The sequence below is a fragment of the Desmodus rotundus genome, chromosome 3 (assembly GCF_022682495.2).
Source record: "Desmodus rotundus isolate HL8 chromosome 3, HLdesRot8A.1, whole genome shotgun sequence".
NCBI lineage: Eukaryota > Metazoa > Chordata > Mammalia > Chiroptera > Phyllostomidae > Desmodus > Desmodus rotundus.
In genome coordinates, this window is record NC_071389.1 from 195,165,641 (window position 1) to 195,188,208 (window position 22,568).

General features: G+C 58.0%; 1 protein-coding gene across 2 annotated transcripts; it reads right to left on the reverse strand.

Moving 5' to 3' along the window:
- Positions 1 to 110: 110 nt before the first annotated feature.
- SUN2 (Sad1 and UNC84 domain containing 2) lies at positions 111 to 18,558 on the reverse strand. Of its 2 annotated transcripts, none has more exons than XM_053919583.1 (18): positions 18,308 to 18,558; positions 15,326 to 15,482; positions 14,309 to 14,499; positions 13,791 to 13,928; positions 13,123 to 13,218; positions 12,736 to 12,829; positions 11,708 to 11,778; positions 9,220 to 9,347; positions 6,841 to 7,095; positions 6,350 to 6,427; positions 5,842 to 5,885; positions 5,153 to 5,318; positions 4,642 to 4,863; positions 4,274 to 4,358; positions 3,744 to 3,859; positions 3,459 to 3,626; positions 3,018 to 3,110; positions 111 to 1,682 (listed from the first exon to the last, which is right to left on the reverse strand). In XM_053919583.1, the coding sequence occupies exons 2-18, from the start codon at positions 15,445 to 15,447 to the stop codon at positions 1,569 to 1,571; spliced, it is 2,181 nt and encodes a 726-aa protein (XP_053775558.1). In that variant the 5' UTR covers positions 15,448 to 15,482; positions 18,308 to 18,558; the 3' UTR covers positions 111 to 1,568. The 2 variants fall into 2 exon arrangements, with proteins under 2 accessions (XP_053775558.1, XP_053775557.1); XM_053919582.1 differs by lacking the exon at positions 18,308 to 18,558 and adding an exon at positions 16,997 to 17,015.
- Between the last annotated feature and the right edge of the window lie 4,010 nt (positions 18,559 to 22,568).

The following is a 22,568-nucleotide window of genomic DNA, read 5'->3' on the forward strand; positions in this document are numbered from 1 at the left end:
TTGGGTTTCTAAAGTGGGAGTAAGTCTTTGAAAAGGCATTGTTTTGGCCAAGAATTCACTCGTTTTCCCGCAAGCAGATGACCTGTGCCAGGTAAAAACCATGCAGTCCATTAGTCTGGGCATAATTTATTTTTTGCATAGCCAAAAACTAGAATCTGGAGGTACAAAATTAAGAACCCAACAGTGCAGCATTTGTGACAGAAGAGCACAAAACCGAACTTGGTTGTCGGGGGCAGAGGCTGTGTGGGAGCCAGTGCTGAGGATATGGGGGGGGGCTGGGGCTGCGTCTTCACCCCAGCTTTGTGCTGCCAGAGCCCCGTGGGCTTGGCCCTCATCCTAAGGACACCTGTGTGCGCAGAAGCCCCTCTTGGCGTCGGGGTCACACCCAGGGCCCCACAGAACGGGGCCAGGAATCAAGCCCTTAGCTTTTCAGTTAAAAAACAGACCTTGAAAAATATTTACATACTACCGCAGGGCCTGCTGGGTCAGAGACCCCCTGCTTCAGGCCCCTGCCCTACCAGCCCCCTCCCTGCCCCCAGGCCCCCTAGAAAAAAAAGCCAGAAAGGAAACAATTGAGCACAAGCTGAAAGAGCCCCAAGAGGGTGGCTGAGGGTGAAGACCCCTTACCCCAGGGGCCTGATTGTGATGGGGGTGGGGCAGGGCCCACAAGGCAGGCCAACCTCCCACCTGGTACCCTGAATATCACCGTGACGGCCATCCCTGGGCCACCAGGAGAGCCCGGGAAGTCCCCTGCTCCCACCTTTTTAAGTGACCGCAGGTGATCCCGGCCTCAGAGGACAGGCCTGGGCTCCCTGCATGGTGGGGAATTTGGCAGACTCGCTCAGGGGTCAGGTGGGCCCAGTCCCAGTATCAGAAGAGAACAGGCAACTAGTACTCTCTGCACAAAGGATCCTGCAGGGCTGGTCCCTGGGCCCCCAGAGGCTCACAGGAGCCAGACCGCCTCGACCCAGGACAAACATGGTGTGCAGAAGCCCTGCAGAGGCCCTGCGGGCCAGGCTCCCCTGGGCTGTGGCACTGGCTGTGGCAGAGCCCAGCCGCCCTCGGGCAGGAGCCTCCTGCCCGCTGCCCAGTCCCCACCTGTAGAGAGAGCACCTTCCTCCCATAGGGCCTCACTCCCCTGCCCCAGACCCATGCTCGTGCCCCTGGGGCTGTGGCAGGAGCCTCCCAGGTGCCAGCCCTCCACTGTGGGCCAGGGGCAGCCCGGGCTTACCCACGGCTGCTGGAACTGGCCCCTCATCGCCTGTCCTGCCTCTCAGTCCCCCGTGATATGCTACATATGTACACCCTCCCAGGAGGGAGAAGTAGACGCCTGGCAGAAGGAGAACGAAGGATGAAAAGACACTGGAGCCAGCTGTGTCCCTCAAGCTGCCCGGCTGCTGGCAAAGCCCTGTGCGTCCTTTCCCATCTCCGCCGGGCCAGCGGTTCCTGCTCCTGGATGGCAGAGTGCTGATCAAGCATGTGGGGGCGTAGCAGGGGTGCTGCTCCCCCACTCCCGGGGTGGGGGGTATGGCTGGCCTCCCGGCTGGCTGGCAGCAGCCTGGGAAGGCCTAGTGGGTGGGCTCCCCGTGCACCCGGAAGCGGTAGATGCAGGTGTACTCGGGGTGGCCCCAGTTCGTCAGGATCCGCAGCTCCACCACCTGGTATGTGGCCATTTTAGGGTCCTGGGTGGAGGAGGCAGGGGTTAGTGTCACCGAGCCCTCAGACCCTGCAGGAGAGTTCCCAGTGGCTTCAGAGGTCCCACAGGGGCTGCCCACCCTGGGCCCCGTTCAAACAGCCTCATAGCTGAGCGCTGGCACTGTTCACCCCAAACAGTTCACAGGAGCGCTGGGCCACTCCTGTTGACCGGCAGAGCTACCTTCATGGAGTTTGCTGCTCCGTGTTGATGTTGGAAAAGAATCCCTTCACTTTGGATTAAGCAGGATTTCTCCTTTTTAAAGGAGAAATCAGGCCTCTGTCCTCAAAGAGCCCCAATTTTTGAGCCAGCCTTCGGAGCAGACCTCCCATCCCCTGATGCCCCTGTGCTGTGCTCTCGGGCTCCCCTCCCGTTCTCCACGCCCCCTCTCCTGAAGGCACAGCCCACACACATGGCTGAGAAATCCCAGCTACTCTCCCGGCTCAGCTACCACCTTGCAGCTCATAGCTCAGTCTGTGTCCAGGCCCCGTGTCCACTGCAATCATTGGACTGTCCCACAGGGGCCTCAGGCTGGGGGCCAAACCTGCCCATCTCTGCATTAGCCTCTCGGCTGCCCTCACCTCCCCCTGCCCCTGTTCGGGCACTCCCAGTGCTGTCCCACCACCTCTCCGTCCTCCGAACTCCCTCTTGTCAGTTCTGGCTTGCTCCCCTGCAACTGCTTCCTAACCCACCACCCTGTCTCCGGGCTTGCTGTCCCTCTTGACCCACCATTCACATGCAGTCACAGGGACCTTACCGTAATGCGCATCACATTGTCACTCCTCCACCTAAAGCAAAGCAATGCCCACTCCGTCCCCCAGCCCAGCCCTGAGGGCTGGAATTCTTTGGCCTGGTCTCTGGGCTGGCCTCTCCAGGCCCTCTTCCTGCTGCTGTCCCTTCACCTCACCCCTGTGCTCTCACTAGTGTACTCCAAGCCCTCACCCCTTGGGGAGGTTGCAGGCAGCCTGCATCAGATTCATCTGGGCTCTTTGTTAGAATGCAGGTTCCCAGGTGCCAGTGGCCCCAAGGAACCCACCTCCTGGGGTGGGGCCTAGGACCATGCATTTCTAACAAGGGCCTGGAGGACAGGCCCACTCCGGTTGAGTGACCATGCTGCATTGCATGAGGCCTGGCTGGCCACGCACGCTCTCCCAGCACCTGGACAGCTGCCTCGGTTCCATTCCTTGAGCTGCGGGAGCTCGGAGGCTGTGGTTTCCCGCTCTGAACCCCCACTGCCTGGCACAGGGTGACCGCTCAGAAAGAGTCTGCTGAAAGGATGGGAAAGCGGGCCTGCCACCTCTGCTGGCACAGCAGAGTCCTGTACCTGAAAATAAAATGTCTGAATGGGCTCCCCGTCCTGGTCGTAGGTGAACTGGCCCAGAAGTGTCCCCTCGTGCTGCCCGTCCTCATCGAGTCCCTGGAAAGAGCGAAGGGCGAAGGGAAGACACTGCTCTTAGACACGTGCCCTGGCCAGCCAGGGAGGAGAGCGTGCCCTCCCTGTTCCCGCACCGGTCCCCTCTCGCCCTGGTGGCCCACAGGGGACCTGAGCTCTGGACTCAGGGCTGCTAGGGCATCCATGGCAGAGAAGTCACTTAGCTCCTTGGGCCTCTGTTTCTTCCTCCATAGCCTGAGACAACTGGAATCCGAGTACCATTTCCCACCCTGGCACCATCTCTTCCAAATCTGCTTCCCTCCCCAGCCAAAGAGTGACGCCAACAGTACCCTCTGCAGAGGCCTCTAGGGCCCGCACAGGCAGAATACTCACAAGGACGGCAAAGTCCTTGGGGGCGCTGGAGATGGTGCTGTTGGGCGACAGGGACTTGGGCACGTGCTCTAAGGTGACGGCAGTGGGGCGGATGCGAGCAGAAAGGCGAACCACCGCAAAGCCCTGGGGCCCTTGGAAGGCCCAGCAGTTGCCCGGGTGCACGTCTGGCTAGAAGGGAAGGAAGTCGGGTCAGTGCAGCCCTGGCTGACCTGGGATGGGACAGTCACCCACCCACATAGGTGACTCTGCTCGGGCTCTTTGCTGGTGCCCTTGCTGGGTGCCTACCTGGAGAATAACACGGGGCGACTGGGAGTGGTACCACAGGGGGACACCGAAGAGGCTGAGGAGGGCTGTCTTGGTCTCGTAGGTCTCAGAACATCGGGTGCTGATCACACTGGCCCCTGACATGGGGAAGAAAGGAAGTGCTGGGTGCCTGGGGCCTGGATGCATTCAGCAGGGGAGGGAGACGGACAACAGGCTCAGCTGCGCAGTGCAGAGGTCCCCAGTCTTAAAGGGCTGAGGTAGCCCAAGGAGGGACCACTACTGCCCGCGTCCTCTCTGGGGACAGAGTGCAGGTGCCCCAGGCCCAGTCTGTACACCTAACCCAGACCACAGAGCAGCTGTAAACAGCCTCGTCCTAGCCAAGGACTGTGCTCAGCCCATCCTAACACCTTAGAGCTGTCATTTGCCTCTGCCAGGAGTTCCAGGTGGCGCGGCTTCCAATAAGCTCCGCTAGCACCACCACTGCTCAGGCAGAGGCCAGAGGCGAGTGCGGCCACCCGGGCATGGCACCAGAAAAAGAGCGGCGTGCACACCTCCCGATTCCAGCGCGTAGTCCACCATCCCAATGCGGTCCTCACTGTAGCGCTTCAGGGCCTGGTTTACGATGCGGTGCACCTCCTAAAACAGGCACCCAGAGCCGCTGTGACGGGGCAGACCCACCCACCCTCGTACCTCCCCTGCAGGGGGCCGGGGGCCCACAGACTGACTCCCTTCTGTGCTTGCTCCACACAGGTGTGCCTCCACCCTCCCATACCAGCCCCAAAGCAAACACTGGAGCCTCCTGCCTGTCACTTGGGTTCCGGAATGCACCAGGGAGTGGGCAGTGTGGGTCTATGGCTTTCAGGGAGGAAAGCAGTGTGTATGTGAGTGTGAGTGGGGGTCCCAGGGCCAAGTTCCTCACCTCCTCTGTCACCCCGATCACGCCTTCCTTCTGCAGCCTCAGCCCCAGGCTGGCCACAGCCTCCCTCGAGGACTTGCCCTGCATCTCAGCCACATGGGCGAGGATCTTGTTCTCCAGCTCCTGCAGCTGCGCCTGCACCTCCTCTCGCTGAAGGAGCCCAGTGCGGCTTCCACCTCCTCGGAGAAGGAACTGGCTGATCCAGGCAGGGAACTGAGACTCCACCTAGGGGCCAAAGAAAGGTCTCAGGCAGGGGTGCTGGCAGCTTGGGTAGAGGGGTGGAGAAGGAGTGTAGGTCTGCTTGGAGGGAAGGGTATGAACCACTATGTTCTAGATATGAAAATGGGAAGAACTCCCATCAAAGGGAGCCAACATCTAGGTCAAGTCTAGGGCCGGAGCTCATGAGACTGACAGGCTGCAGGGGCAGGAAGCTCTCTGCCCCACGCAGACTCCAAGGACAGGTGGTCTCAGAGGGTGGGGTGTTCGGCAGGGGATTTGCACAGTTCCCACGCACATCGTCCCGCACGGCCTGGAGCTGCTGCGGCAGCAGGCCCACTTGATCCGCCACCGAGTTCTGCTTCAGGGTCAGGGCTGCCAGCTCCTGCCGCAGGCCTGCCAGCTGGCCCTCCAGCCGCCCCAGCTCCTTCATGGAGTTCTCGCGGAAGGACTCCTGGGCTGTCCTGCTCCCAAAGAGAGAAGAGTGAGTCCTGGGTCTCTGGGGAGGGTCTCCGTGTTGGCTCCTAACATAAGGAGGGCCCAGCACATGCAGGTGGACGCGAGGCCTACTCTTGGAGATCCTGGCTGTGAACACAGCTCCAGGGCTGGCTTGCCTGTCCCAGGGAGCTGACTGTTGAGGGTTTTTTGTTTTGTTTTACTTAGAGGGGAAGGGAGGGAGAAAGAGAAGGAGAGAAATATCAATTGGTTGCCTCTCCCATGCTCCCAGCTGGGGACCTGGCCTGCAACCCAGGCATGTGCCCTGATGGGGAATCGAATTGGTGACCTAGGCTGGTGCTTAACCCTCTGAGTCCACACAGCTACGCCTGGGGTCCTGAGCTGGGCTTTAGCGACCCTGCTCTCTGCTCGGAACACAGCTAGAACTGTTCCAGGGCTCCACTCCCAGTCCTGCCTGGGGTGGGGCTGGCTGGAGAGAGGCGGGGCTGGCTGGGGAGGAGGGTGCCCCAGCCAGACTGCAGGGCCCCTTACCTGTGCCACTCGGATTTCAGCTGCTGGAGCCGAGTCTCAGACTCCTGTTGGCGGGAATGAGAGAGAAATGCAGGTGACGTCAGGCCCAGAGAAGTCAGCCTCCCAGAGCAGCATCTGTCCCCTTTGGGGTCTTTGTTTGACCACACCCCTGCCCCAGGGTCTCCCAAACGCTCCAGGGGATGTCAAACTGGCCTCCCGGCCAAGGTCCTCAGGAGAGTCTCATCCAGCATCTGGAGTACTTAGGCATCCATGAGTTCACTCATTCAGCATGTTAGACCCAACACCACCCGCTGCTCGAAGGTGACCCTTCCCGCCCCCCAGCCTGCTCCCAGGGCATCCCTAAGAGCATTCCAGCCAGGGGACTCAGGTCAAACAGAAGTCCAGAGACTACATCCCCCACCCCCTCTGTCTAAGCAGGCCCTTCAGGAGGCTGATGTGTCTCTCTCGGCCCAGGAACGGATGTTGAATTGGAGGCCACTACAGGCCGCAGGTGCCCAAGCCCACCAACCTGGGAGGCCTGGACGATCTTCTTGAAGAGGTCTTCCGCGTCTTGTTGGTGTTCTGTTCTCAGGGTGGCTACTTCTTCCTGTTGGGCACAGTGAGAGAGGCGGAGGGTTTCACCGAGCTGTGCCCAGGCAGCCACTTGCCACCACATGTGTGGTGGCTGGAATGCAAACCAGGTCTTTCTGGGGGCCGCCTTCAACTCCCGGCCCTTCTGCTATGGTGCTTCTTGGAAACGTGCCAGCCTGCCCGAGACCTACGTGGTGCCAGGCACTGCGCCAGGCACCGCGCACTCTCGTGTGCTCACAAGCAGGGGCAGGGGCATGGGGGCAGGCAGGAGAGCGTCTGGTTTAATGAATGAGGAGGAAACTGAGACTTAGCGAAGGTCATTGCCAAGTGGCAGAGCAGCAGGGTGTGCAGGGCCCACCCACACACTCATGGTGTCACCCACATATGACACCCAGCTCTAGCCCAGAGGCCACAGCTCCTCTCCCCCACCTGGATCCGGGCAGCCGTGTCCCTGCGGAAGTCCTCCTTCAGGGCAGCCTCTCGGCGGCTCACCAGCCCCTCCAGGAGTGCCAGGGTGTCCTCGTGGCTCAGGCTGCCACCGCCTCCCTCACCAGCCACCCCTTGCCGCAGCTCCAAGCGTTCCAGGCGCAAGGCCTCCTTCTGCCAGTTGGAGGAAAACTCGGCAGCGAGAGCTTCCAGGCGCCGCTCCAGAGAGTGTACCCGGGACAGAATGCGCTGCTCGGCCTGGCGGGGTGGGTGGGAAAAACCACAGAGTGAGGGGCCCGAGGAGAGAAAGGGGAAGGGAGAGGATCCCAGACGTGCCCCAATGCAAACACACGAGGGTCTGCCGCTTTCAGGACAATCTCTCTGTGCTGTAGGTGGGCGAGTCATTCAGCAGGTAAATGTGGTGACAGTGAGCCCAGGGTTCTGGGACACTCAGTGGCTGGAGGGGTCTAATTCCCAAAAAGGGATGCGTGTGGGACAGGGGAGAGAGGACACAGTGCCCTCCCAGAAGGGGGTCCAAATGGAGGGTCAGTCCAAGAAGAGGACAGGAAGAAACCGTAGGATGGCCCCAGGGGGCTGGGGGACCTTCGGGCTGCGTCCAGTCCCCCTTCCCTCTGGAGGCACACACGTGTGGGAGAGTGTGGGGCCAGGGGGCTCAGCTGCTGACTTTCAACAGCTTCCTCTTCTTCCATCAGTAACTAGGGCTAGATGACCAAATCAATTGAAAAGGCTTTTTCTTCTTCCTCTTTAACTTGGCACCCCACGGAGAAGACAGAAGACAGGGCACTGGGACCTGAGGGCGGCGTTTGGTAGCACCCCATGAGTTTTGAGAGCCTTGTTGGCTTCACAACAAAAATCTTTGCCAAGAGAAAGCATAAAACAGTCTGTTAAGTGCCAAAGGGCAAGAACACTGCCCTTTGGGTACGGAGGTGGCTTCTGATTTTTAAAATTCCATTTTTTTCGTGTGACTCAAAAGGCAAACAAACAGTAAAACATTGTGCTCCCCTGCCAGCCTCCACCCAGGCCTCCCCCTCCCTCACCCGAACCTGGCAACCATTTTTATTAGTGTCTTTATGCAAACACAATCTTTCTTTGTCTGTCTTTCTTTCTTTTTCTCTCTCTCTCTCTCTCTCTCTCTTTTTTTTTTTACAAAAAGGTGGCCCTGGAATTAAATTGCATTTAATATCTTTACTAATGATTGAAAAAGGACAATTTATATGCCATTATTTTATGAAATAATAAGATCACGGTCAGGAAAGTAATATCCACCAAGATAAATGGTGAAAACTGTGACAACAAATTAACTTCAGCAAGACACAAACAAAGCTAAGTAACTGCAGTAAAGAGTGTGCAGTTTTCATCATGGACCTCAGGACGGGCGTGTGTGCTGGTCACCGCCCCGCCCTCCCCGGACCGCAGGCTCGCTGCCAGCGCAGCCTGGGCCTGCTTCATCTGCCTCTGGCAGCTCGCAAAGGCGGCCACGGCCTTTCCCTCCACCCTGCGTGTGTGCCCCATGTGATGTGGCCTTGCAGGTGCTTCCCCCTGCTTGTGTCCAGCCCGGCTCTGGGGTTTGCTGAGCCAACGGAATGTGCAGGAAGTGACAGGGTGCTAGTTTCAGATCGAGGCCTCAGAAGGCCTGGCCTGATTCTGCTCTTTTGGAAGATGGCACAGCTGCTGTGAGAACAGGACTGGGCTAGCCTGCCGGACAACGAGAGCCGGGGTGGAGCGCAGCCCACCCCGATGATCCACCAGCTGGCTGTCCACACACGAGGGAGCCCAGCCAAGACCAGCCTGGCCTTGTTCAGGCCGGAGGACCCAGCCGAGGACCCAGAGACTCAAGAGCTAATCCAATGCTTGTACTTTTAAGGCACTGATTTTAGGGGGGGTTTATCTGTGCTGATAGGTAACTGACCAGGATAATTAATACCTTATTCACAGAAAGAGCTCAGTAAATACAGGGTGGGGCAAAAGGAGGTTTATGATTGTGGGTACACAAAACACGGAGTTATCCTTGTATTGTTATGTATTAATTATTGTATTGTTTTCCATACGAACAACTGTAAACCTACTTTTGTCCCACCCTGTATTTGTGAAATTATATTGAAAGGAACAAAGCAACTTAAGATGACTTGTCTGATTCCTTTCCTTCTGTTTTTTGGGCTTAGGATGGCAATTCACTTTGGGATGGTTCTGTGTGAACTGCCTCCCAGTGTGCATGCTCCAAGTGGTGGAGAGGGGTGCCGGGGAGAGGAGGCAGGGCCCCAGCTGGGGCAGTGCTTCTGTTGGCTTTGTGTGTCAGCTGTAAGTGCAGGGAAACCAACTGCGACCAGGCTGAGGGAGGAGCCTGCGAACTAAGATACTCACCTGGGAATGTGAGGATGAGTCTCTGGACGCCCACACTTCACGCTGCTGGCCGCTGCCCCTTGCTGCCCACCAGGAGACCACAGCGGGGTGGAGTGTCTGCAGCCCATAGGGGTAGAAATACCAAGCACCTGTACACAGGGGAGGAGGTGGTTACCCGGGCTGGGGGCTGTGTGCAAGAAGGTGCAGACGGTGAGGACGGCAGCCTGATCGGTTCGTTCTTGCAGGCTGAGTCCGGGCTTCTGCCCGCAGGCCGGATGTGGGTGGGTGCTTCCCACAGTGCTCTGGGGCAGCAACTTCCACCACACAGCCCGGAGTGTAAGCATTCTCACATCCCCTCAGGGGTCCTCATCTCTCAAACCTGGAGAAGATGGCTACGCAGGCCAGGGAGGATCCTTCGGGGCTACAGCCCAGAGGGGCCCTGCTGGTGGTTCTCAGCCCAGACTTGACATCAGAATTGCCCAGGGAGCTTTTAAAACACCCGTGTCAGAAAATGCACCGTAAATGATACACAGATGAATGAATGTCCAAAAAGACCATACACGTAATCCGAATCGCTAATGTTCGTAGAGAAGGTACAAGATTTTTTTTTCATTCGCTCTTGCGAACTTTCAAGGATGCCGGAGAAGGGGAGGAAAGGCCCTAATCACGCAGCGGGAAGACTTGTTGAGCCACTCAGTGAGAGCTCTGAGGGCTATGAATGGACAGACAGTGGAAGCAAAGACAGCGTGGGCCCCAGTTAAAGGGATTACATACGTAACACCCCAAAGAGTTATTTAAACGAGAGAAAAGGAAAGCCAGGGACAGGAGATAAGATGTGATGTGACAAGGGTGAAGTTGTCAAAATTAGTGTAATAAATGTGGGGGGTGGGGGGAGAGGCGGAAATTGGCCCCGCCCAGTGTCCGTCAGCCCTTCATACGGAGTGAGTTCATTGGTCAGGGGGACTTCGTAGATGGGCTTTAAAGCCCCCCAGGTGGTTTTAATGGCAGCCACGATCGAAAATCACTGATGCAGAACACTCCTGCTGGAGAGGCTGCTTGTGGCTCCAGGACAGGGCACGAGGACACAGCCACACACAGGTGCTTGCATCTTGCTCTAGGGGCGATCCGGTTGTGGTGTGTTTATTTCCAAGCTGTGCACGTGCGTGTGTGCACGTGTGCGTGTGTGCAGGGATGAGGGCACCTGAAAAAGCCATGTTGGCTGAGGAGTCTCCAGCCAGTAAGATGCCACAGCTGTCACTCATCAGCCAGGAGGCCAGGCGCAGGTGCAATAGGAAGCACGTGCCCCCAGGCCTTAAGTCAGACCCTCTGGACACGACCTCACTTCCCGCACTCCCTGAGCAGGCCCCTCCGCCCGCCCCCTGTCTTTGAGACTCTCCATAGGCACCTGCTCATGGTGCCAGCAGGAAAGCATCGCCAACTCCCCGGGGGAAGGTGAAGCCCACCTTCAACTGTGTTAACTCACGGGAAAGTGCTTCCTGAACAACACGCTGTGCAATCATAAAGGGCGTTATCATTTTAAGGGTGATGCCCAGTTCTCAATGGATGTAACAAGCTGTTCTTGTAACAGGAAACACAGAGGAAACCAACACTTGGCAAAAGGTTCTACCTTGGTATTAGTAAAAAACCCCCCAAAAACCCTCCAAAACCCCCAAGTGGAATAGATACTAAACCTATATGAGCAACTCTCTAACAAATAATAAAGCATGGTCTCAAATTATAAATTGGTTCAATTGTTAAAATGGAGCCTGGGGGTCATGGAGGAAACTCATGAGAAACTGTCAAATGAGAAGTTGTCAGAAATGTGTGAGTGAGTACACACACACAATGATTTCAACTACGTAGCAGATTCGGAACTCCCAAGGCAGAGATTGGGACTGACGCAGAGCATTTCGTGATGAGAGGCATCTTAGTGTGAAAGGCGCACTCGCTTCTCTTATTACTTCGTTGCTTGGATCTTAAAGTTAGCTGAAGGTGGAGCTTGACCTTGTAACAACAATTCACTCGCCCACACTATGTCCTGATTTGGAATGGAGGGAAAACGACTGCTAATAATAATGGCGTCAGAGGACCCGATTTTTACCCCGATACTCCTGTCCCAGGAGATGTCCTGGCCTAGGTGGCTCTAAGGCTCCTCCAGATGTGCCAGGCAATCCAGTACAGTCACCCAAACTGAGGACAAGATGAGGGGGTAGGGGCATTTCCCCTTTCACCCACTGGGCACCCTGAGAACGCAGCACCATTAGTCAGCAGAGGACCCAGGAGAGCCAGACAGGAGAGGCCTAGGGCGTGGGCCTCCGGAGGTGCCCAGGCTTAGTCTGACCCCCCTCGTCCTGCCTCCATCCTGTTTTGGTAGGTGATTACCATCCCTCTAGTTTTCGGTTCTGCTCAGCACCGCCTCCGCCCACGCTCTGCCCTTCCCCGCTGGCTCACCAGCCCCATCTCGGCCGCCCTGGTCCTACCCATCTCCTGGGGCAGTGGGTCAGCTCACCATAGGTCAGGCCAGTCAGGAGCAGCAGCAGCAAGAGGAACCACAAGAACGTCTTCAGGGACGAGAGGCGCCTGGACCGTGGGAGGGAGGGGTGAGTAGGGTGGTCAAGGTGTCAGGGGGCTCCGGGGCCTCTCGGCTCCCTGCCCCAGGGAGTCCCCTGAAATTTTTTTCCCTGAGTGACAACGTAAGGCTGAAGGGGAAACCCCTGCATGTCTCATCTTGCCAGGGCCAGGCTGGACTCTTTAGAGGTCTTGAGTAATGGGGACAATTGTGACCCTGTGAATTTAAGTGATGTTATTAAAAATAATAGTGGAGCCCTGGCTGGTGTGGCTCAGTGGATTGAGTACCAGCCTGCAAACCAAATGGTGGCTGGTTCAATTCCTAGTCAAGGCACATGCCTGGGTTGCAGGCCAGGTCCCCAGTAGGGGGTGTGCAAGAGGCAAACACACACTGATGTTTCTCTTCCTCTCTTTCTCCCTCCCTTCTCCTGTGTCTAAAAATAAATAAATAACATCTTTTAAAAAAATTAGTGGAATTTTCAAAGAAACTACAATTTTCATATATAGAGGTCTTCTAAACAAGCAAACAAGCAAACACAGAAAAAAAAAAAAGGAACTCCCTAAACATTTTCTTTTAGAAAAATGAGGAAACTTTTGGGGGGGGCATGAATCCATCCTTGCCCCTCTTCTCAGCGCAGCTTGTTGCCCGCTCCAACCAGGACTGCAGCCCGAGGGGCCCTGACTTCTGGGCTCGGTCTCCTGTCCGCTGCCGAGGGTCCTGTCCCCAAGTCCTGTCTCTGCATGGGTCAGGGACTTGGGGCACAAACCCACAACATCCTCGGGCAGCTCCTGAACACAGGCAGAAAACCCTGCAGTCTAGCTGGTCACAGGGCCAAGAGGGGAGCTGTGTTGTGCGGACCACCAGCGCTGGGCAAGAGCCTACGGCCTGACCAGCAGGTGGAAGCCACCTTGTCTGGGTCTTCCATCTGGAACTTTCTGATTCACTGTCCCGGCAGGAGCCTCGCTCACCTGGTTAAAACGAAGACGTCGAGCAGGGAGGCAGCAGTCGTCAGGTGGTACCAGGAGGTGCCGATCCACCAGTAGAGGAGTCTGAAGAGCCGGCCTGAGAGAGGGACCATCAGGGTCAAGTGCCACCCTGAGCCGGTGGTGGCCTGTGGGTGGTGGTGTCAGAGCACCACCTTTCCTCCCTGGCGGCCCTCCCCGCCCCTACCAACACCGGTCTGCCGGGCACCTCTGTCCTGTCGCAGGGCTGCCTGGTTCCTCTACTCCCACTGCCCGCTCCCAGCGATTATTCTAGAATGAGCTTCCCCGGGTGGTCCCACAGCCCCTCTGTGGGAGCTGAGGAGGGGCTGCAGTGGGGAGGAAACAGTCATGCAGGGAACAGCCGGCACCCACCTGGAAAGGTGACCACCATCCAGAGGAACGAGCCTGCCCGAGAGACAGTGTTCCTCAGCCGTGAGCCCGAACCCCGCTGGTCCGTCTCCGAGTATCCTGCAGGGACAGGGAGGACACCAGCTCAGTGTGTCCTCACTTGGAAGAGCTCTGGGACATGGAGACTGCCTGTCACTGGTCTTCTCCCTTAGACTGTGAGCTGAGACCACGTAGCCCTCTCCTTCACGTTCCCAGAGAGTCGCCCAGGCCTGGCACCTAGTGGGTAACTATCTGCCACAGGAACTTTCTAGCTGTTTCTGACACTGTGTTTCCCGTGCGCTCCCTGCCTGCGTCAGTCCCCTCATGGGCCCTCCCTCGACCCCCCGTGCAGAACCAGGCCAAGGGCTGGGGTGGGGCACCTCCGCCGTGCACGGCCTGTGTTAGAACGCTTGCTGCCAGTGAACCAGACAGTGGAGCTGACCGTAGGCCTAGTGGGGCACAACGGTCCGTGTGTGGAGAGACACCCCAGGCTGGGGTTCAGGGCGCTATGGTGGCGCAGCAGCGACACCTGGACGATCTGCGCAGGCACCTGCCAGACACCGTGCTGTCTCAAGCCATCAGGGACGCCTTTCCCTCCCCAGCCTTTCCCTCCCCTACCCGGCGGTCCTGCAACCTGCTGGAGCATCGCCTACCTACGTAGTCATCCTCAGAGGAGTAGCCCGAGGAGGACCCGAGGAAGTCCTCGGACAGCTTGGTCTCCGCCAGCCCGTTGATCTTGCTGCTCTCGGTGCCCCCGGTGCCTCTCCTCCTCCTCACCCTCAGGTCTTCGCCTGAGGAGGGAAGAACGCGATGTTCTCCTGGGGCACAGAGATGCTGAGGAGGATATTCCTGGGGGCCTTGTGGGGACATCCTGATGGACAGATGGAGTCTGCCCTTGGCCTCGCCCCAGCTCTCTGGGTCCCGGGGAGGGTGAGCTGGGCCTCGCCCCTCCATCTCCTGGGTTTGGAGTGGCTACATGGTACTTCATCCTCTAAAGGGGCCTGGAGGTTCAGACACCTGACTGCTCTTCCACAGGTTTCTGAACTCGGGGAGCCCCTCATGCCTGGAGAGGCCCAGCAGGGTTAGGGAATCTGGGGGAGGCCCCTGGCATTTGGGCCCTTACATTTCCAGAGGAAGCAAAGCCCCCAGAAGAAAGGCTGAAGACACCTACTCCAATAGGGGTCATGAAGCAGCTGGTCATCCAGGGCAGAGCTCCTGGCGAGGGAGGTGGCCCGGGGGCTGCCAAAGTAGGACTCCCGGACCACGGACTCGCTGTAGTAGGAGGTGTGGGTGTCGGAGGAGGGGTCCAGCTGAGGTGCTGGGGACAGGCGCTTGGTGTTGCTGGATTTCCTCTTCAGGGTCCTGTGGGTATCAGCCAGGAGGGGAGAGGGGGAAAAGGCAGGTAAGCCCAGCCAGGTCTAGGAAGCCAGCGGCAGTGCCCTCCTGCAGTGAGTGGGTTGGCCTTGTTGCTAGGCAACTAACAGCTTCCCAACTACTGACTGGCTGACTGCAGAGCACAGGTAGCTCCTCTGCTGCCATTATCCCCAAATCTCACCAGCAGTTAGGGGAGATCCTCAAGGTGATAGAGTCAAGATTCAGATCCGAGTCTCTAACTGCAACCTAAGCTTTTCCCCCTCACGCTTCTTAATGGATTGGTAATTCCTACAACCCACTGAAAACTCGGACAAACCCGGCCTGGCCTCCAGGAACCTCAGGGGCTGCCATGGGGGCCCATGTCTGCAAGGAGGCAGAATGAGGTGTGTGCCCATCTCACTCATTGCCTGGCGCCCCTGGGACACTCTCCTCTCCTCAGCGGTTTGGCTGGCCCTGCCGGGGCCTACACGTGGTGAGGCCCACGGGGGTGGGTCCGGGGTGATGACCAGCCAGGCACGCCCACCTACAGCAGAGGGGGTTCTCCTGAGCCCGGCTTGTAGTGTCAGGGTTTCCGGCCTCACTTATTCTTGAAGCTGCCTCTCCCCACTTCCTGTTCTCTGAACGCAAGGGCAGCAGCCTGGCTTACAGTAGGGGAGAAGTGGCACTGGTCCTGGCCTCCTTGGAGGTAAGGATGTCCCCTTGGCTGGACACGGGCACCTTATCTCTGCCCATAAAGATCACAAGAGGAAGAGGCCGTGCAAGCCCCCTGCTGTGAGCCTCAGTGTTATCCACAGGGGTGGTGGCGGCCCCTTACCTGAAAGGACTGTCTTTAAACAGGGTGCTCTGGCTCCCCGCCACTGAGCTCCCGCCACTGCTGCTGCCGCCGTCATCGTCACCCTGGGAGTAGCGCGTGAGGCGCTGGCTTCGACGAGACATGATGGGGCAGGATGAGGGTCCTTCCCCTAAAGAGTCTTGGGAGAAAAAGGAGGACAGGTGAGGCTTGGGGCTGTTGGCAGCTCCTCCATGGGGGCGGAGAGACGAGAGGCCCTTTCTCCCAATGAACAGAGCACCCCCTTTGCATTCAATCAAAGCAGCCCCAGCTCAGTGGATTGAGTGCCAGGCCTGTGAACCAAAAGGTCGCTGGTTTGATTCCCAGTCAGGGCACAAGCCTGGGTTGTGGGCCAGGTCCCCATTTGGGGACGTGCAAGAGGCAACCAATGGATGTATCTCTCGCACATTGATGTTTCTCTCTCTCTCCCTTCCTTCCCCTCTCTCTAGACATAAATCAATAAAATCTTAAAGAACAGCAAGAACAGCCTGAGATGCGGGTGCCAGCACCATCCAGTACCACCCACCCTGCTGCAGCCCACCATGTCCTGGGCTCATTTAGTGCCCAGGTAGATTCTTCCCACAAGATTCTCGAGTTCTGTGAGAGCCAGCCAGAACTGTCCTTTCCACAACCTTTGGCATGTGGCACACACCAGGCACACAAGAAATGCTAAAGGAATCTGTTGTTTCCCTGGTGCTGATGGACCAGGGACCCCGTCAAACTGTGGTGACGCTGGAACATCTGTCCCTGGCACAGGCCCCCGCACTCTAACAGTGGCTGTGCGCTGGATCCCCTGGGCTGGTGACTGCACAGCAGCGTCAGGACAGCGAGACGTGACGGTGGTGATAAAGCACTTTGTAAATGCGCCAGAGGTACCTGGCTCTGCACATACCCACGTCTGACCCTATAAGCAGGGGAGACGCCCTTAGTCCTATGGTACAAGGGAGGAGCCCCTGGGACACTGAGAGGAGTGGTACCCCAGCCATCCAGCCTGTGAATGGCAGAGCCAGGATTCGAGCTCACATCCAACATGTGACAGGCTCGGGTCTGTCTGCCCGGCCATAAAGTTTTCAAGCTGTTTCAGGAGTGTGCTGTGGCCCCAACTGGAGTCCCTGATAGCCTCAAATATGTTCAGAACAGGCTGTAGACAGAACTGTTACACAACAATTATTTGTTAACAAACTAACCAAGCAGGGCGGTGGAGTGGCAGTGTGGGACTACAAGGAGGAAATCAAGGCTCTGGAATTGATAACTAGGACTTGAAGGAGGCCCGGGTGAAGGACTTGGCGAAGGGAGGTGTTCCACCACCCACGGAGGATTACTTTGCTCTAGAAACCCAAATTCAAAATCTCGGGATTACCAATGCAAGGAGCATCAGCCTGCCGCCTCTGCCAGTCGGTGTTACAAAGTCATTGTTACTTAGGCCCACTCCAGAGGTCCTTGTACTGGTGACTTGCTCTTACTTCTAATATTCCTGGTTGATACTTAAATTACTAGTTTTCTGGGTAGGTATAGACTCTCTAACACCTCCCAACTCATACTACGGAAACCAGAAGGTCTGGTTAGTCCAGCTGGAGGATTCTAGAAAGTCCTCTTCTGAAAACAAGCAGCCTCATGTCTTGGTCTCATTGGCATCTTCTCAGGTGGGATGTTTACCTGACACCCTTCCCGGGTTCTGGCCTGTGCTGGTGAAGGACCGACTGGTAGTAGCTGAAGCAGGAAGTTGGCCTGGGTTCTTTTCTCTATTCCACTCCTTATAAGGCCATTCCACCCCCACTCCTGCCCTCCCCACCTGAAAGCTGGCTCCTCCTCTTAACCCCTGCCCTGCAGAAGTGGAGGCCTTCATTCTGGGGAGAAACCAAGCAGTGTGTTTACACAATGCCGAGGGCTGGGGCTGGCAAGAACGTAAGTACTCATATGGGGGGCGGTGCTGAAAACCGTCAGCGCCTCCACCCTCCAAGGGGTGCTCTTAGTCTTTCCTGGGGCACGCTGGTGTCACAAAACAGTTTGCAATTGAGTTCGGGTTTCACAAGCTGAAAAAGGTCAAGGCTTCATTCTCCAAAACAAACGAGATGAGCCTCTAGACGCTCAGATAGTTTGCATATGAGAACAGACACCACCCCTCTAACACACATGATCAGCTAAGAAACCCTCAAACTAAAACAGCCCCCCGCCCTTCTAGGCTGAACCACATCCTTTTCTCAGCTTCACCTCCCTCCACCACCCCTCACAAACTCGTCCAACAGTGTCTGTCTGGTGCTCAGACTTAACAGAGGCATCAGGCACCTTCCAGGGGCCCTCTTCATACCGCTCCTCCTGGGGCCTGTTAAAACCGCTCCAGGTGCTGTAACTCCCTTCATTCCCTACCCGCTGAACCTGCGGAGATTTTTATCCGCTGCGAGCCGGAGCCTTCCCTGCTTCTCTGCTCTAAGTCACACTCCCTCCCCCTATTTGTTTGGTTTCTTTTTAGAACCGAACAAGATGGGCCTCCCTCTTATTCCCGGAGTTCTGACAGGCAGCGGCAGAAAACTGCCTGGAAACTGCCTGACTTGCACGAAAACACGGGCACTGCCCTGGGCTGGTTTGGGGCAGCCCTGTCTTCACTTTCCTCCTCCAGGGGAGGTTCTGCCCAGGGAAGTCCCGCCTGGAGATATCCGCCCTCCGGGGGGGACCCGTACGGAGGCCAGCCCTGGGGGCGGGGACCGGGCAGAGATGAGTCAGGGCAGACGGCCTTGGCACAGCGTAGGCTCTTCCCGACCGGCCCAGGGGCGTGCGCCGGGCGGGGCTGGAGCCTGGCCCGGCTTGGCCCCGAGAAGAACCAGGCCTGGGTAGCTCGGCCCTGGCCGTAGCGGCCCAGCGATGACCCCGGGGTCAGGCCGGCCGGGCGCTCGCGGGGAGGCGGGCGAGGCGGGCCCGCCACCTTTGCCACGCGCGCCCGCTCCCCAGAGGCCCGAGGCCAGCTACTACCTGCTGTCGCTGCTTCTCCGTGCGGGTGTGGGGCGACCGAGGCCCGCCGTGCCAGCCTGACGCGCCCCCTTCTCCGGTCGGAATCCCGCGAACGGCGCTCGGCGCGGGGGCCCGGGGCGCCCGGGGAGACACGGCCCGGGACCAGGCCGGCAGGCAGCAGCTGCGAGCGGTGGACAATGCGGCCCGCGCAGAACCGCGCTGCGCGAGTGGGGCCGGGCGGCGCGCGCGTGGCCGAGTGTGTATGTGTGCGCCTGTCAGTCAACCCTGACAGGACGCAGCCCATTGGCCCCGCCCCGCCCTCTTTACCGCCCACCGCCGCCGCCCATTGGGCGGTTTGAACACAAAGGCCCCGGCTCGCCCCGCCTGCCGCGTGGGCCCGGCGGGCAGGGCGCGCCCAGTTAGGAGTTCGCGCGTGGGAGGCGCGGGCGAGAGGGCGACAACTGGGTGGCGAGAACTCAGCTGGAGCCAGCAGGTGGGGGCTCGGCCGGGCCTCACCGCGCACTCGACTCCCAGTCCCGCGGTTCAAAACACCTGAGGGCTCCCTCGTGCGCTGCACAGGACCGGTGGCCTCCTGGCCACAGCGTCCGGGGCTCCGCAAACTGACTCTACAAGGCCGGGTGCCAGGACCTTACACGCATTGGGTGGTTGGGGGCACAGTCTCCTCAAGGATGGCCCGAGGAGGTGGGGAGCAGGGGAGGTAAAAGACCCCCGGCCTAGGGCCCACGGGGACGTGTTTGTCCATCTATAATGGTGCATGTATAATTGTCCTCTTAGCCAGCTCTTTTTACAACCATTTTACAGATAAGGAAACAGGTTTTAAGTGATTTGCTTCAAGCCACACAGCCAGAAAGAGGCGAAATTGAGATTAGAAGATTCTTTCCACATTCAGGCCTGCATTTTCTATTTTACGGTTGAGACATGGTGGAGGCTCTGCCGCTTCCCACTCTGCCCCCCAGAGCCCCCAAGTTTCACTGTAGAAGCTTTTCTCCGTTTTAAGGAGGGGCTGGCCACAGCTGGTGCTGAGAAGGTGGAGCGCAGGGCCGATAAAATGGCATTGGTCCAGTTGAGCAAAGGCAGGCTCCCCGTTTCTCTGCCTCACTCAGACACACGTGTGGAATGAGCACTGACAGGCAGTCCCTGAGTTAAGTGCCACCGACGCCTGGGCCCCTGGCTCCCTACCTGGGAGGAGTCACTTTCTGTGCAAGCTCTTCTAGGGGAAGATGAAACAGACTGTCGTTATTTCACTGTTCAAGTGCCAATAGGAAGAGACAAGAAATGACAAAGTCACTGAGACAGGACAGGAAGTGGTGGGGAGAGGGGAACGTGGAGAGGGGATTGAGGAAATTTGAAGCCCTTGTGTTAAGTTGACTCCAGACAAAAAACCACCCTCTCTCCCTGGGCCTCCATCGCCCCACCTGGAAAGTAGGAGCTTCGAAGCCGCACTTCCAGCATCTCCAAGACAGTGGTGCCAGTGCCGGTCAGGCGCTGCCTCTGGGGTTAGACAGAGAGCTCCCTGAGGCCAAGAGGAGAACTCAGATCAGATTTAGGGTCAGTGTCCAGGTAGGGCAGGGCTCTCTCTCGACACCTTCTCCCCACCAGGATGCTTAGCTCCCCAGTTCGGTCCTAGCCAGTTTTAGTGGAGTCTCCAGATCCCTCCTCTCCCAGGGTGCTGACAGAAGGACCTCCCTCCCAGGATGTGCTGCTTTGTGAAGCAGGAGGTGGCCGTGCCTTCCACTGGTCTCAGGCTGAGGCAGGCCCTTCTTACACTGTGTCGCCTCCACCGGCCTGCCGTAGGCGAAGAATGGGCCCGAAAGATACGAGGTGCCAATCCCTGCGCCCTGTGACTGTGCCATATGTGGAAAGGCTTTGCAGATTCCCCTCAATGAAGGGTTGTGAGAAGCGGAGATTATCCTGGTTTGTCACGATGGGCTCTCAATGTAGTCACAAGTGTCCTTTCAAGAGAGGGGCAAAGAAGAAGAGAGGACAATGTGACCACAGGGGTAGAGACTGCAGCATTATATGGCCACAAGGCAAGGAATGCTGGCAGCCACCAGAAGCTGGAAGAGAAATGGATTCTCCCCTGGAGCCTGTGGAGGGAGCGCGTCCCTGCTGACAGCTTGCTTTCTGTCCAGTGATTTTGATTTTGGACTTCTGGACTATGAGAGAATAAATTTCTGTCGCTGCAAGTCACCACACTTGTGCTGATTTGCTACAGAAGCCATAGGAAAGTCATAAGGACCCGGGGAAATTCTCGGTTCGGGTGCCCATGATATGCCAGGCCCCTCCCTCGCCAACACCATACATCAGACTTGTGTGATCACACACACGCACACACCCACACAGCCCTGTCTCCCGATCCCTTGTGCCCCCCCCTCTCTGCCATCTGCCCTCCCAGGCTCTCCTCTCTCTGTCCAGCCCCTGTTAGTTTGGCTGGTCCTCTCCCAGCCCTGCTCTCCTCCTTTTCACTGCCCCGTCCTTGCTCCCTCTTCCCTCACCGCCATTGCACAGACAGTGGCAGGTGTGAATGGGGCCCGGGGGACTGACAGTGCAGCCATTGCGGCAGGGCCACCTAGTGATGTTCGTCATCGCTGGGCACTTTTGCCTGAGTGGCCCCTTTCTTCATTTAAAAAAAATGATATTTTATGACCACATTGGTAGATGATTGTATTCTAGGCTTAAGTCATTAGTAAATATTCATTATTATGATATTTAATTTTCCTTCGGATTTTAAAAGGACTGCAAATGCAAACACTTCCGTGGGCGCCTGAAGCGTCCTGGGCCCTGGGTGCCACACAGGCGCTCAGTGAGGGGAGGCAACCCCAGCGCTCCTGGGCCACAGAACACCCCAGCAGCTGCGGGAAGTCCCGTGTCAGTGCGCGATGAGGTGACCAGTGAGGAAGATAGGGCATCTGTAGCCCGGGTTCCAGGCCAGGGGCACCACCTGCTCTGTGACCCCCAGGCAGCCACTATACCTCTCTGAGCTATTTTCCTCATCCATTCAGTGTGAATGATAACACCTGTCCTGTCTGTCCTATGAATGGCTGTGACCTTGGACCAGTCAGCGAGGCTCTCTGGCCTCTGTTTCCTCACGTGTAGGGGCCCATGAGAGGAGCTGCTACAGTACAAAGGGCTTTGCCACCAGTGGTCTTGGCGAGGGGCAGGGAGGGCCTGTCCTGGACTCAGTAGTCAAGTCAGGTGTCCACCGTGTGTGTCCAGAGACCAGGGTTTCCCCGTTACATCCCCACGTGGTGGCGGAGTGATCTGCGCATGCGTCTGCCTCTCCTATGGGCCGGGGACACGCGCGTGCCGGGGATCGGCCAGAAGGAGGTAACGCCGTAGGCCTGTGTCAAACGGCCGCGTGAGTGAGAGTCCTGGCCACCTCCCTGCAGCCAAGGCCACCTCCACGTCTTCCTCCCTGCTGATGACACCAGTCAGCAGTCAGGGCGTTGGCGTCTGTCATTAAACCATCCCAGGCAGAGCATCCTAGTGGGGGCAGGGGCGGGGCACTGGACCATCAAGCTTCCCAGCTGCAGGAACACGTTTGGCAGCTGTGCAGAGGCAGTAATCTCAGAGGACCTGGTGCCCCTGCCCTGGGGCTGTTTCCCTGACCCGTGGGGAGCTGAGGTGGGCTCCCTACTCCGCCCTGCCGGGCCTGGCGACGCTCTTTATTCAGAGAGCTCAAAGAGCTCCACCAGCGGGTGGCAAGCGCAGGGAAGCCCGTTTTATGGAAGGAGAAGTCCAGGCCGAAGGGGGAAAGGCACCGGGTCCAGGTTACTAAGTGGGCCATCCAGGCGTCAGGGACAGACCCTGGACGCTCCCAGTCAGGCTTTCATGGGTGACTGGGCCTTAGTCATCTCTGTGCCCCCCCACACCTATCACAGTGCCCAGCTCCTAATAAACGCATACCAAGTGGCTCCCCAGTCTTCAAACATCCCCCTTGCTCCCCAGAGCAGCCGCAGACCTCTGTGGGCCCCTCACCCTGTTCCTCATGCCACCCGGGCCTTGCCCACTCCCACACCAGGCTCAGCCTGTGCCCTGGGCTGGACTGCCCATTCCCGTTTCTGGGCCTGGTGAAATTCTACTCACCTTTCAAGGATGGGCTCAGATTTCCCGGCCCCTAAGTATCCAAGGCAGAAGGCATGGCTCCCTCCTCCTGTCCCCACGTTCTGAGTGCCCCACACATGTCTGACGCTGTGCTCAGGAGTAGTGGCGCTGGTCCCCCACAGCCCCAGGGATCGTGGGGCAAGATGGGCGAGTGCCT

Excerpts from the sequence above, each read along its gene's own strand:
- SUN2 (XM_053919583.1), bottom strand. The coding sequence starts at position 15,447 with ATGTCTCGTCGAAGCCAGCGCCTCACGCGCTACTCCCAGGGTGACGAT. Across the intron at positions 14,500-15,325 it reads TTTAAAGACAGTCCTTTCAG|GACCCTGAAGAGGAAATCCA; the intron begins GTAAGGGGCCGC and ends TGATACCCACAG. Across the intron at positions 5,319-5,841 it reads CTGAAATCCGAGTGGCACAG|GACAGCCCAGGAGTCCTTCC; the intron begins GTAAGGGGCCCT and ends CTTTGGGAGCAG.